Below are 14,914 nucleotides of genomic sequence, written 5' to 3' on the forward strand. Positions count from 1 at the left end.
GGAAAACTTCAGAGGGGAGGAGGGACCATAGGCCTGTGTCTTACTTCCTCTTCACTTGAGTCTTATCTACCAAATGGGGTTAATAAGAGCTGTTTCATGAGGGTGTGTGAGGATTAAATGAGACTCTAGGGGTGAGTGCTATAAGCACATTGTATTAGTCCATTTTCATATGTCTGTGAAGAAATACCTGAGACTGGGTAATTTATAAAGAAAAACAGGTTTAAAGCCAGGCACAGTGGCTCACTCCTATAATCCCAACACTTTGGGAGGCTGAGGCAGGTGGATCACTTGAGGTCAGAAGTTCGAGACCAGCCTAGCCAACATGGTGAAACCCTGTCTCTACTAAAAATACAAAAATTTGCTGGCTGTGGTGGTAGGCACCTGCAGTCCCAGCTTCTTGGGAGGCTGAGGCAGAAGGATCACTTGAACCTGAGTGGTGGAAGTTGCAGTGAGCCAAGATCATGCCACTGCACTGCAGCCTGGATGACAGAGTGAGACTCCGTCTCCAAAACAAAGAAAAAATAAAAAGAGGTGTAATAGACTCACAGTTCCACATGTCTGGGGAGGCCTCATAATCATGGCAGCAGGCAAAGGAGGAGCAAAGGCACGTCTTACATGGCAGTAGGCAAGAGAGTGTGTGCAAGGGAACTGCCCTTTATAGAGCCATCAGATCTTGTGAGACTTAGTCACTATCACGAGAACAGTACAGAAGAAACTCACCCCCATTATTCAGTTACCTCCCACTGGTCTCTCCCACGACATGTAGGGATTATGGGAGCTACAATGCAAGATGAGATTTGGGTGGGGACACAGCCAAATGACATCACACATCATGTCTGGCATATTGAGTGCTCTGTGCACAGTAACTTTAGATTCTTCCCACATCTTCATCTGGTCACTGATAAAAATGTTGAAAAAGAAAAGAAGGAAAGCAAAGCTCAGTGGTTTCAGGGGCTAACTCACATCTTTCCTCCTCTCTACTATTTGCCATCTGCTCCCCTCCCATTCCTTACTCTACTCTTCTAATATTTATTAGATAGCTAGAATGTACGAGATGTTAGAGACAGAAGAGAAAAGGCATACATCCCCTACTGCTAGATCAACAATCAGAATTAGAATGAAGTCTTATAACTGCAAAATACTGGGCAACTCAGAAGAAAGGGAAGAGAAAATGAATATTTACTCAGCTATACCCACACAGCTGCATTATTGTACATCTTAGCTTCTTATCCATAGGGTTGTTAGTTTTAGAGTAAATACATCTCTTTTAGATACTACAGACAACTTCTGTGGCCTCTAATTTACAGCGTTTTTTGGAAACCAAAATACACTTCCATGTTCTCGTCCTGTGAACCATCCAAATAATCTTATCGTAAAAAGGAAGCAAAGGTTGACTAGGCTTGCTTCTGGTCAACACAGTTTGGCTCCCCATCTGTTTTTAAATTTTGCAGATGAAATCAGGCTTACGTGTCTATTTTCAGAATTTATTCATTGACTATGCAAACATATTCCATTTTTGAGCCTCTTCTGTGGGCCAAGCACTGTTTTAGGCTGGGGATACAAGATGATTATTTGACAGCACTACTTAATTGGCTCACAGATTAATAAGAGGGAGAAATGTGGCCAAAGTGTTGACATGAGGCACACAGTGGACTCCCTAGATACCCAGAGGAGGTCAGAGGTAGTGAAGGAGGGCTGCCTGGAAGAAGTGACCTTTCAACCGAGTCTTGAGGGAAGAGTAAGAAAAGGAGCAATTTAAGTATGGGAACCAGCCTAGGAAGACGCCCAGAGGAGTGTGAGTGCATGCTACTTTCAGGAAATCTCAGAGAGTTTGGGGTGACTGAAAGGTTGGCACAGTGTATGCAAGTGTGTGTGGAATGTAGATGAAGAGGTGAGGAGGAGCCAGATCTTTATTGGGCTGTTCTAGAAGTAGTGTGGAGGGGTTTTTTGGGAAGACAGCAAAGCTGGGGCAAGGTGAACACTGAGGATACTGTAGAAGTTGTCCCTATAAAAAATGATAGACTAAAGCAGTAGAGATAGAAAGGACAAGTAAGATTAAAGACAGTTTAGGATTTAAATTTGGTAATTGGGCATGAATTAGGAGACAGACTGACCTTAATGTTCTAATGAGTGGTTGGATGATTGTGGGGTGCCTTTGATGGAGTCATAGGGTTCAGGAAGAGGAGTAGGTGTTAGAATGAAAATGATGGTTCCATGTTGGACTTTAGAATTTAAATTACATTAAAAATACCTAGGAGATTCAGTAGGCAATTAGAAATGTTGATCTGAAGTTGATTTATGTCTTTCCCTTTCTCTGAAACTTGGAATAACCTTTATCCATCTCTGTTCTGAAAAATAGCCCATTCTTCATGATTTCTCAAGGTTGCTGATAGTAGTGCTGAGGTGACATTTGTAAGCCTCTTTGTACCTTAGATATCCATTGTATAATCCTTAAGAATTAAATTATTTTTCTTTACTCTTGGTTCAGTTATATAGGGCTTCAGTCCCTTTTCTTGTTCTACCCTTTCCAGATAGAAAATATTTCTCTATGAAGCTGTCAGAAGCAAAAAAACATTTGAACAGCCCTGCCTTCTTGCTCATCTGCAAGGCTTACATAATTTTCTAGCAATTGGAGGAACTTTTTCTCCTTTCTTGTCCTTGGCCTTAGTGCCTTCCAGAATTTGGTCTTTTCAGGACTATTCTTAGAGGTTCAGATACCGGTGGAGTATGGCACAACAGGCTTGGAGTTAGATAGACATAGATTCCGATCCTGCTCTAAAACTGACTAGCTCTGTATACATACCACGTCTCTCTGAGCCTCAATGTCGTCATCAATAATATGGAGATAATAAATCATAGCTACATTTAAAGGCTATGGATATTAACTTACATACTGCTTGTGATCACTTTGTGTATCCGTGACAAATACGGTAATGCTCTTCTCTAATCTGTTGCATTTGCAGTTTCAATGAATGAAAGAGAAGTTTCTAGTCTTTATATCTGTGATCTCTCTCACTTTCCAAAGATACTGCAGAATGAAGTATTGCTGTATTTCATTCTTCAAAATAGCACTTCAATGTGTCTCCCTCTGATTTTAAGCCTAACGTTTTATACAAAGATTTTTTTATTTCATATTTTTTGTTGCAGTGGGGTCTGGATTTGTAGATCTACCTGTGTCATTCATAATTGAGCAGCCATTAAAAATGTTCTTCCTTACTGATCTTCATATATTTTTTACTTGTTTTATCCTAACACTTCTTTACTTCAAAAAAAAATTGAGCAATACTCAGAAAAGTTTTTTATTCATTTGTTTCATTTTTGCTTTTAGGATCTGTGACGCAGCCACAATTCACTGTCTTTTGGAGCAAGAACTGGCCCATGCTGTGAATGCCTGCTCACATGCCCTGAATAAAGCCAACCCAAGGTGCCCGGAGGTGAGGATCTAATGGTAAATTCTCATTCCACAGATTCTTTTGGGTGTTACACATGTATTTTAATTCGTAAAATATGCCCTGCCCTGTGAAAGAAAGTTATGTTGTCTATATGAGTCTCTACAAACTTGCAGTAAAATTGTGGCCAACTGTTTCTTTATTTTCCTTTTCCTGTTATTTTTTTCATTGTTGCTCTTAAATTCTCTCATTTTTTATGTTTCCACTTTCAATCACTTGTCACCTTTCATCTGCCTTCACTCTTTTTTTAACTTTTATCATCCTTTCTTACTCCTTTTACCTTACCTTCTGCCCTCTGCCTTGTTAAAGGGCAAGCCTAGATATCATCAGTGTGCATTTCTTAGAGATGTTCATTCATTTCCGAAGTTGTGCACTGAAATTATTGCTACTTCATTTTGTTTTGCTAAACTGGAAATTGATACTTCTGTAAAATTTTTAATGTAGAAGTTAATAATAGAATTGATAGAATATAACTATTAAAATGTGATACATGGTACAATGCTATAGTGTAGAGAAAACTGATAGCTTTTTTATTATTATTTGATTGAAGTTACTTAATATACAACTAAGTACTTGTTCTCAAGATTATAGTCTAAAAAGCAATATGGTTAGTGCTACTGAGAGGAAAAGTTTTATTTGACTGAACTTTTTAATGGAAATATGTATATGCTGGTACTAGCATACATATATTCATTAGGTAGGAGGTGTGATCCTGAGTGTACTCACTGTAGTTGGTGCATTCTTTTGGTTCTATAATATAATAATAATGAGATAGTCATACTAACAAATGTATGAAATTTTGCAATTATAGAATTTTGATAGATTAAAAAATGTGTGTTGTGAATTTAAATCATAAGAATAAAATTTAAAGTATTTACTGGTAATGAAATCCTATTTTAATACAGATCACATGTCTTTGATATTCTTCTTTTCTAGAGTCTTACAAGAGACACTGCCACTGAAATAGCCATCAATGTGAAGGCGCTGTATAATGAAACGGAATCTTTGCTAGTTGGCAGGGTTCCTTTGGTAAGGAGAAGAATGGTTGATAACGTAAGAGTGATGAATTAAATGTCTGGGTCTTACCTTCATTGGGGAACAGGCATTCGGCAGATTCTAAGGCAGAAGCAGCCTTCTGGCTTCCATCCTGAGAGATGCCTCTTCACCTGGCTTCTGTCTTCAAGAAAATTATGTGGCTGAAGTTAGGAGTCATGATTCAGGCTAACAGGAGTGGAGATTTCCCCTCATATATGCCATCCTGTTTTTAGGCAGCCCTGCTCTGTCCCATTCAGCTTCGAGAGACGTGAGCTTTATAAAGTGTCGTAGACATTCCTCAGGTACTTACTATTGCACACAAGTAGAGGAACTCATAGAGTTTGTTCCCTGAATTAACATTTGAATGGGATTGGTATGGTCCTCCAAGTTTGCTTAAAAGAGAACATTTTCTAGACACAGTGTTTCAAGAACTAAATTTCAAAAACTCTGCCTTGTTTAATCCAGATTGGTCCTGGAAATCAAGTTTAGGCCAAATCTGAATCTCACCACAGTCCACGGATCTCAAGCATAAATGCTGGAAGCCTGTGGATGTCCTGCTAGTTAGCCTTTCTTTACAAATACCTCACCACTTTCAAGTATTCTAGCATCTTGGCTCTTGCCGCCACCTAGAGTTCGATTGTGGCTCATTCCCACATGCTGTTACCACTGTGTGGAAGGCCTAATTCATTTGCTGTTTTTTATTCCTTTTTACAATTCTGTTTAATTGGTAGTTGATGATCTTAAAATATTTCTTTTGACAGTAATTTTCTCTCTTGGTTGGGCAAATCTACACCTAAATAAAAGTGGTACTAAGAGTCACAGTATCTGGCACAGTGGGTGAATGAATGGGAGGTGCGTCCCACAGCCTTGCAATTAAGTGCCCGAGCTTAGGGTTTCTGTTTTCGCCTATGGTCCAGAAAAGTGCCACCTTTGGGTCATCCTGTGCTCTTAGAAGAGAAGCTGAAAGACTGCATGAAGGCCATCGCTTTTACCTACCTCCAAAGGAAACTGAAACACAGCTTCCTTGGGACAAGAGGTGGCTGGCTCTACTATGGCCATGAAGAAAACCTTTTACGAAGAAACATTGGTTATCTCTTTTGATAAAACCAATGGGATCCCTTCTTGGCTTTTTTTGGCACTACTGTTTTTAACCAGAATCTTCTGCTAGTCCTAGAGGAAATCCAGTGACCTGTGAAGATCAATTCTTACAACTAAAAGCATAACTTATTCTGTACTTATTTTCTCTACATGAAAAGTACCTGCTGAGTGCTACCTTGCTAATATTTATTATTTATGTTAATATGGACTGACTTTCCTTCTCCACTTTTAATTTTCTCTCATTGTTAAATATGAATTTTGGTTTAAAATGTGCACTGGTGAATTTTACCAAAACCTTTGACAATAGTGATATCACAATAAGGAGTTGATTGTATTTGAGAGCAACTAAGGTTTACTCTATATTTTAGTGCCAGAACGAATCTGTAATAACCATTTTATAAGTTTTATAAGACATATTCTTAGAGTAAAAGACAATTAATAAATTTTAAACACAACAGGGTAGAGAATCTCCTTTTTTTTTGAGACAGGGATGCACTCTGTCGCAGTGGCGTAATCTCGGCTCACTGCAACCTCAGCCTCTCTGGTTCCAAGTGATTCTCCTGCCTCAGCTGCCAATTAGCTGGGACTATAGTCGTGCACTACCACGCCTGGCTTTTTTTTTTTTTTTCTTTTCAATGGAGACAGAATTTCACCATGTTGGCCAGGCTGGTCTCAAACTCCTGTCTTCAAGTGATCCACCTGTCTCAGCCTCCCAGAGTGCTGGGATTACAGGCATGAACCACCACGCCCAGCCAAGAATCTCCATATTTTTAATCACTACTAGAAGTGGTAGATACCGTGAATAACAAGGGGAAACAAACACACAAAACAGTTCATCATAACAGTAATAATTATCTCTGAACTTTTAGTTCTAAAATTCTATAATCGTATTTATAAGAACTCTATAATTTTACAGTAATTTATAAATATATTGGTTAGCTAGCAGAGACCTCAAAAATAATCTAGTCGGCCAGGCTCCGTGGCTCATGCCTGTTATTTCCGGCACTTTGGGAGACTGAGGCAGGCGACTCATTGTAGGCCAGGAGTTTGAGACCAGCCTGGCCAACATGGTGACCCCATCTCTACTAAAAATACAAAAATTAGCCGGGCCTGGTGGTTTGTGCCTGTAATCCCAGCTACTTTGGTGGCTGAGGCACGAGAATTGCTTGAACCCAGAAGGCCAAGGTTACAGTGAGCTGAGATTGCGCCATTGCACTTCCAACCTGGCCAACCGTACAAGACTGTGTCTCAAATAATAATGATCATCATCATTACCTTGTACTATTTCCAGAGGAAGAAACAAAGTCTTCTGAAGTCAGTTAACCTTCTTTTGGTTACATAGTTAATTACAAGGCCAGGAGTAGAATCCAATCTACTGCCTTCCAGTTCTGTGCAGAGGAATGTTTATTTAATCTTTATTCATTTATTGAACTTGTAAGTGCATTTTAATACCTACTTTCAATAATGCAGATAATAGGTGAGCAGTTAAATTCTCCTTAAAATATCCAAACCCAGTTTCAGATTATAAGCCATTGAGCTTTTTGCTTTGCCCCAATTTTTACAACAATTTTTCATCACAAATTTTTCTAAGATTCATGGTTTTTTTTCCCTTAAGCTTATTCTTTAAATTTTCAAGGAGATTTTTCTGCAGTTCTTTTATATGACAAGTTTTTAACTAGTTTAAAAAGTATTATGTGTTCCTGTGGTGACTTTTTTTTTTTTTTTTTTTTTTGAGTCAGAGTCTCTGGCTCTGTCACCCAGGCTGGAGTGCAGTGGTGCTATTTCTGCGCACTGCAATCATCACTTCCCAGGCTCAAACAATTCTCCTGCCTCAGCCTCCTAAGGAGCTGGGATTACAGGCACCCAACACCATGCCCAGCTAATTTTTGTATTTTTAGTAGAGACAGGGGTCCACCATGTTGGCCAGGTTGGTTTCGAACTCCTGACCTCAAATGATCCACCCACATCGGCCTCCCAATGCTGGGATTATGGGCGTGAGCCATCATGCCCAGCCTGGTGACCTATTTAAATCAGAAAGATTTTTGGCACAAATAAGTAGAATAGTAAGACTGCACACTTATGCCACCAGGAAGAATTGGTAGATAAATGCTTGGAAAGCATGGAGGGAGATAGGAAAGAAGACATTTACACAGAAAAAAACACCCAAAGAATACTTCTTCTATGAAGTTATTAAAGTTACACTAGCTACTCATATGATCTTTGAGAAGTAATGATTAGAGTAAATCTATTCAGATTTTTAAAAATGAAGTCAATATAAAAGAATTTATCCTTAATATTCCTTAATTTAAAAAATACTAGCTTAATAAGGAGTGAGGCCGTTCACTGTCAAAGTACAATGATTTATTCTACTTGAGACTGGCCACCGAGTCTTGTTTTGTTTTGGTAAATAGCAGCTTGTTTTGTTTCTGGTAAATAGCAGCTGGAATCACCACATGAAGAGCGGGTATCCAATGCCTTACACTCTGTGGAGGTGGAATTACAGAAATTGACAGAGATTCCTTGGCTTTATTATATCTTACACCCAAATGAGGATGAGGTATGTAAAATTCAGCCTGTTTCTCTAGAAATGTAGACCATATCACTAGAGAATTTGAACTCATCTTTGAAAAAGAGATATTTAGGGAAAAATGAATTTTGAATACTGTTTTCAAATGTTCTGTTCTTGAACAAATGAGAAAAGGCATTTATGTGAACAAAGGCATTTTAGGGGAATTGGGACATTTTCAGTAGTACATTATGAACTTTTTTTGAAGAAGTTATCACTGTTCTATAATGTTTAGTGTTTATAACTTATTCCTGTGTTATCCCTATTATCAGAGTAGGTTTTTCTCCTTTTCATATCCCGAAAAAATTATTTTCTTGCTCGATTTGAACAGGAACCTCCTATGGATTGCACCAAAAGAAACAACAGAAGCACCGTATTTCGAATAGTGCCAAAGTTTAAAAAGGAAAAGGTTCAGAAGCAGAAGACAAGTTCACAGCCTGGTAGGTGGTCCATATGGGAAGGGGAAATATAACATTATGAAAAAAGAACTGACTAAAGTGACATCATGGAGGTCATGAAAATGTTCTGGAGCTAGACGGTGGTTGAGCCTTGCGCAATATGATGAACATACTGTCAGTGAATTCTACGCTTTAAAATGGTTAAAATGGGGAATTTCATGCTTTATGAATTTTGCCATAAAAGAATCCTCTCATACCTAAAACGCATCTGAATATCACTGGGAATCTCTAGTAAGGAAGCACAAAAAAATGAAGTGGTTCCTAATTTGCTTCTACTTTGTTTAGTGGATGTCAGCATTTCTGTTCAAATGGTTCTTTCTCAACAGCAATTCAAAGCATCAGTGTATAATTTTTCTTCTTTTAAGTACAGTTTTTAGATTACTTTGATAAATGGAACATAGAAACTTTCATTTACTCACTTAACCTGCCGAATATATTTTCCACCTGAAGTTATATATTCCCTTTCTCCTGTTTTGAGGATACTGTTTCAACCCCTCAACAATGACAGTATGCTGTGATACTTGCATTCTCAAGCAGAGATTAAGCCCCCTCTTTGCTGCTATTTCTCTTGTTCCTTTTTCACTTTTCCTTAGAGTTTAAATGTACAGGTATGCTAGTACTAAAGCACCTTCAAATTCTGTTTGTACAATGGTAGCTGCCTTTCATAACCAAATAAGTTTATAAATTCCTCTGAGTGCACTATCTCTTTTAAAAAGTGATGTAAAGCCTTATTTTTGATACTCATAAAGCAGCTATTGAAAGCCATTTAAAAACCAAATACAGCAAATAAGTAGGCTTTTATTAAGCTAATCAGTGTTGAATAAAATGTATAAGCAAATGATACACACCAAAAAATAACGTAATCCAACTAATCTCAGAGAGCAGTGCTATGGAATTTTTAAATGACATTAAATTGGGATTTAACAGCACATTGATTGCCATTATTATCAGTAGTAGGAGAATCAATCAAGACTACACTTGAAATCAGCAAGACCTTAAGCAGAAAAGTTTGTGTAAAATTGAATACTCCGTATTAGATTTTAAATTGTAATTAGCATTTGTAGCTCATTTCAGTCTATAGCCATTTTCATACAGTCTGAAGGAAATCATCAGAGCTTATTTAGAGCTTGCACCATTGATCCTAATGATGTGAAATACATTTTGTATGCATATTGTATAGGCTGGGTGGCTTTAATGAGGAAACCGAACTAAAGTTAAGCATGGGTGCACGGCAGCAGATGGTTTTGTATAGTCGGATCGTTGTGTTGATAGTGTATAACTTGCATGGGAAAAAGTGGAACTACAGTTTTGTTGAAACAACACCTTTAACCTTTCTTTTGCTAGCACTGCCGCTGCACTCTGTTTTGCATCTTCTTTGGCCAACCCTTGCTTTGTAATGCATTGAGCATGTAGAAATTAAGGGGGTTTTGCTCTTAACTTTGGTAGTTCAGAAATGGGGCACAGAGGAAGTTGCTGCTTGGCTGGATCTGCTCAATTTGGGAGAGTACAAAGATATCTTCATCCGTCATGACATCAGAGGGGCTGAACTTTTGCATCTGGAAAGGCGAGATCTTAAGGTATTTCTTTTGTGCTCTTCTGTTCTTGAAAATTTTATTGCAAAATGGAATCCTTTCTCCTGTGCCTCTTCTGATACGTGCTTTTAGCTTCGCTTATGTTATGCAAATGTGTAGTAATCTTACATTCACTGTTCTGTGGTCTGAGTTTCTTGTATGCTTTTTAACAAGCATGTCAGCAGTATTTTCCTGGCAGAATCACTCTTTTATAGCTAAAGCTTAGCATGAACTTAGTAATTTTTCTCTGCATCCAGTCATATGACTGTTCCTGTGCTAATATTTCCAAATGGATCATGTTTCCGTCAGCTCATTTTATTGCATCAGCATGGAAGGTGATAATTTGGCTGAAAATGACTAAAATCTAATATATAGTTAACAACTAAAACTTAATTCAAAATACCAATAACAAAGCCTTTCTAATATATGGAATGAGAAGAGAGACTTACAGCAATGGCTACTTAGAGTCTTACAATTTGTTGTTTTTAAATCAGCCTTTTTTAGGTCACATGAATAACCAGATTGAGAAATTCAAATTTCCTTTCTATGACATATTGCTAAAATTCTATTATTCTCAAAATGAATTTTTTTTTCTTTAGTAAATGAGGTAAAAATTTTGCCTAGCTTTTGCTAGAAAACAGCTCAGAGCCTATTGGTTATTTATGACGAGAGAGAAAATTATTCCTTCACCATCTGTAGCATTTCCCTTTTATTCTTTGGGTGAAGTCTCAGTAGTGGTGGAAACAGCTGAAGTAGCCTCTCTGGCCAAGGTTTAGGAGTAGGATTTTGTCATGTTGTATTTTCTTACCACATACTGCCATTTTAAATTTCCAATAAGTAGTAACATTTGTTGGAGTGATTCCTTTCCTCTAGACCAAGTTCTAAAATGCATTAAATTTTATCATAATACAGAGAATTCCTAACAAATTAATGAACTGTTGCACCTTTATCTACAAATATATTAGCAAAAATCTTTGAACAGATAATAGGTAGTATAAACATCTTTATTAAACAGATTCACAAAGAGTTTTAGCACATCAAAAGGTGAGCACCACTTATATCTAAACAACTTTAGCCATAATAAAATAAAGTAATTAATGAATTACCTTAATTGAGAGTCCTAAATCTGGAACATAGCAAAATACGTAGTATTAGAGTTCATAAAGCAAAAGTTGGTTTCCAAGCTTGAAATGAGTCCACAAAAAAGTAAATGTAGGGGGGATCAAGATAGCCAACATGTTTGTGTAACTTCTGATATCCTTGGCAGATAACAATATTTATTAATGACTGTTTAATATATTATGCTAGCTTCTCTGCATGATACCTGCCCTCTAGAAGCATGCATCGCATTTGCTGTGAATAAGCACACATTCAAGGAAAAGACTGTGTGTATGTATAAAAAATATACATACATAAATGCATATATGCATACATGTTATATATATACATACAGATCTATAGAAACATACAGGTAGACACACAATGATTGAAGCAGAATGAATGTGTAGAATGGAAGAACATACACTAAGGCAAAGTTAGAAAAGAATAGAAAGGAGATGGTTAAGAATTATGTTAGAAAACATTCTTTTGCTTTTCATGGGACTTTTTTGTTCTGTTTTGTTTTTATGTTTAATGCAAATTACATTCTCTCTCTTAAAACTTTTAGAAATTTGTATTGACATGGATTTTAAAAACTATATTGGGTCTGAAACAAGATGTCGGGGGGTGGATGAGAAAAGGAGCATTTCACAGAAAGAGTCTTCTATAGCACAAAACCATAAAGCTAGAGAAGAGCTCCGCTTGTTCTCTGCGGTTGTAGCTGTCAGCAGCACCAAGTCCTTCGGACCGAAGCCTCTAAATGCTGGTGAGGGATCACTCACTCCTTAGGTACTTCCGGTACTACTTGTGAATATGTCAGTGGCACACAGGTTCTCTCTCAGCCCTGCCTGACCTGATTTGTGAACTTTTGGATTACAGCACCAACCGGCTGCTTGGTACTCAGGTATTATACAGGGATATCAATCTCTATTTTTGCTTTTTAAAAATTAATTTATTTCTATTTATACAAAAATATGTGGGTACAGCTGGGCACGGTGGCTCACACCTGTAATCCCAGCACTTTGGGAGGCTGAGGCGGGTGGATCATGAGGTCAGGAGATCGAGATCATCCTGGCTAACACAACGAAACCCCATCTCTACTAAAACTACAAAAAAACTAGCCAAGTATGGTGGCACGCTCCTGTAGTCTCAGCTACTCAGGAGGCTGAGGCAGGAGACTCGCTTGAACCCAGAAGGCAGAGGTTGCAGTGAAATGAGATCATGCCACTGCACTCCAGTCTGGGCGACAGAGCAAGACTCTGTCTCCAAAAATGAATATATACATATAGATACAAGTGCAATTTTATTACCTTCATAGTGGTTAAGTCAGGGCTTTTAGGGAATCCATTGCCTGAATAACATATATTGTACCCAATAAGCAATTTCTTATCCACTCCCTCCTACTCCCTTACCCCTCCAAGTCTCCATTGTCTATCATTCCACTAGGTCCATGTATATACCTGTTTAACACCCACTAATGAGTGAGAACATGCAATGTTTGTCTTCCCGTGTCGTCTTGTTTCATTTAAGATAATGACCTCAAGTTCCATCCAAGTTGCTGCAGAAGACATGTTTTCATTCTTTTTTAAAAAATTCTTTTCTATGGCTGAATAATATTCCAGTGTGTATATGTGCCACATTATCTTTATGCAGTCATCCATTGATGGAAACTTTAAGTTAGAGATTTTCAGTCTTAACATGTCCAAAAGCAACTCTTGAGCTCCTATTGCACTCCTGTTCTGCCCCTTCTCCAGTGCTCTGCATTTTATAAATCAGACCTCTGGCCCTTCAGGTAGTCTAGGCAGAGAAATGAGGGTCATACTTAGCACCTTCCTCTTTTTTGTCAGTCTCCCCTAACCCATCAAGCCCATCACCAAGTCGTATTGATTCTAATCTCCATTCACTTCTCTTTATCTCCTGTCCACAATCCTGCTCCATGCTACTGTCCAGTTTTGCTTGTGTAGGGTCAATAGCTTCCTAACTGGTCTTTCCACTGCCGCTCTTTGTCTTTGCAGTCCATTATCCACATTGCAAACAGAGTGTTATTTTAGCATCATCAGTCAGGTGTACACTTTTCTGCTTAAAACTTTTCAGTAGCTGCCCATTTCTAGGAAATAAAAACCCACATCTTTTTGCAGGCCTCCAAGGTCATGCCTATGTATTTGACCTCCTGTGAAGTCTCTGGCTCCTCCCTGGGCCTTATTTCAATTGCTTAAAAATACTACACTTTTTCTCACCTTAGGGATGTACTCTCTTTTGCTGTGCTTCTTCCCCTACCCTTCACCTGGTTAACTCCTGCTCAGAGATTAGCTCAAGTGTTACTCCCATATCACCAAAACAACTAGACGTAGCGACATGACAGTCTAAAGTTGGGAAAAGGAAAAAATATATATATATATATTTAGAGAGAGAGAGAGAGAGAGACTCATTCTGTCACCCAGGATGAAGTGCAGTAATGCAATCATGGCTCACTGCAGCCTCAGCCTCCTGGGCTCAGGTGATCCTCCCACCTCAACCTCCTGAATAGCTAGGACTACAGGTGCATGCCACCACACCCAACTAATTTCTTTTATTTTTTGTAGAGACAGGGTCTTGCTATGTTGTCCAGGCTGGTCTTGAACTCCTGGCCTCAAGCGATCAGCCTGCCTTGGCTTCCCAAAATGCTGGGATTCCCAGTGTGAGCCACCATGCCCAGCCAGGAAGGTATTTCCAATGTGCTTTAGCAGATAAGGAAACAAACTGATTGCATCATTTTCTCTGCTAGAACACAGTAGGAGAAAGAAGAGACACCAAAGAGAATGGTAAACATATGGTGAGGGTTTTTTGTTTTTTCTATTTGGAAAGTTGTGTATGTATGGCTGGAAGGATAACTGAATATCTACAAAGCATGCTTTGTCAAAATTTGGACTGTTTATCCAAGGAAAGAGAAAGCTACTCATATGATAAAAACTGGCCAGGCATGGTGACTCATCTTTGTAATCCCAGCACTTTGGGAGGCCAAGGCAGGTGGATCATGAGGTCAAGAGTTCAAGACCAGCCCGGCCAACATGGTGAAATCCCATCTCTACTGAAAATACAAAAATCAGCTGGATGTGGTGGTGCATGCCTGTAGTCCCAGCTACTCAGGAGGCTGAGACAGGAGGATCACTTGAACCCAGGAGGCAGAGGTTGCAGTGAGCCGAGATCATGCCACTGCACTCCAGCCTGAGTGAGAGAGTGAGACTCTGTCTCAAAAAAAAAAAAAAAAAGAATATGGTAAATATTAATATATAATGATATGTGATAAAAATAAAGATATAACAAATGTCACAGCATAGCTTTACTACAGCCTATACCCTAGAAGGCATAAAAATATTGAACTCAAACTAAAACGTCAAAAGCAATTACAACAAAAGCCAAAATTGACAAATGGGATCTAATTAAAGAGCTTCTGCACAGCAAAAGAAACTATCGTCAGAGCGAACAGACAACCTACAGAATGGGAGAAAATTTTTGCAGTCTATCCATCTGAACAAAGGTCTAATATCCAAAATCTACAAGGAACTTAAACAAATTTACGAGAAAAAACAGCCCTCATTAAAAAGTGAGCAAAGGACATGAACAGACATTTCTCAAAAGAAGACATGCGGCCAATAAACA

General features: G+C 38.4%; 1 protein-coding gene across 6 annotated transcripts in view; it reads left to right on the plus strand.

The window, feature by feature from the left end:
• Positions 1-14,914, plus strand: part of DGKH (diacylglycerol kinase eta) — a 198,083-nt gene that overhangs the window by 164,366 nt on the left and 18,803 nt on the right. For 3 of the 6 annotated variants that reach the window (XM_007960238.3, XM_007960239.3, XM_007960247.3), the window contains 5 exons: positions 3,329-3,434; positions 4,386-4,478; positions 8,020-8,139; positions 8,480-8,588; positions 10,053-10,183. In XM_007960238.3, coding sequence (XP_007958429.3) covers positions 3,329-3,434; positions 4,386-4,478; positions 8,020-8,139; positions 8,480-8,588; positions 10,053-10,183 — 559 coding nt within the window. Of the gene's footprint in view, positions 1-3,328; positions 3,449-4,385; positions 4,479-8,019; positions 8,140-8,479; positions 8,589-10,052; positions 10,184-14,914 lie in introns of those variants that run through there. The other 3 variants (XM_073013763.1, XM_007960243.3, XM_007960248.3) reach the window with 3 other exon arrangements.

The sequence above is a fragment of the Chlorocebus sabaeus genome, chromosome 3, assembly GCF_047675955.1.
Source record: "Chlorocebus sabaeus isolate Y175 chromosome 3, mChlSab1.0.hap1, whole genome shotgun sequence".
NCBI classification, from domain to species: domain Eukaryota; kingdom Metazoa; phylum Chordata; class Mammalia; order Primates; family Cercopithecidae; genus Chlorocebus; species Chlorocebus sabaeus.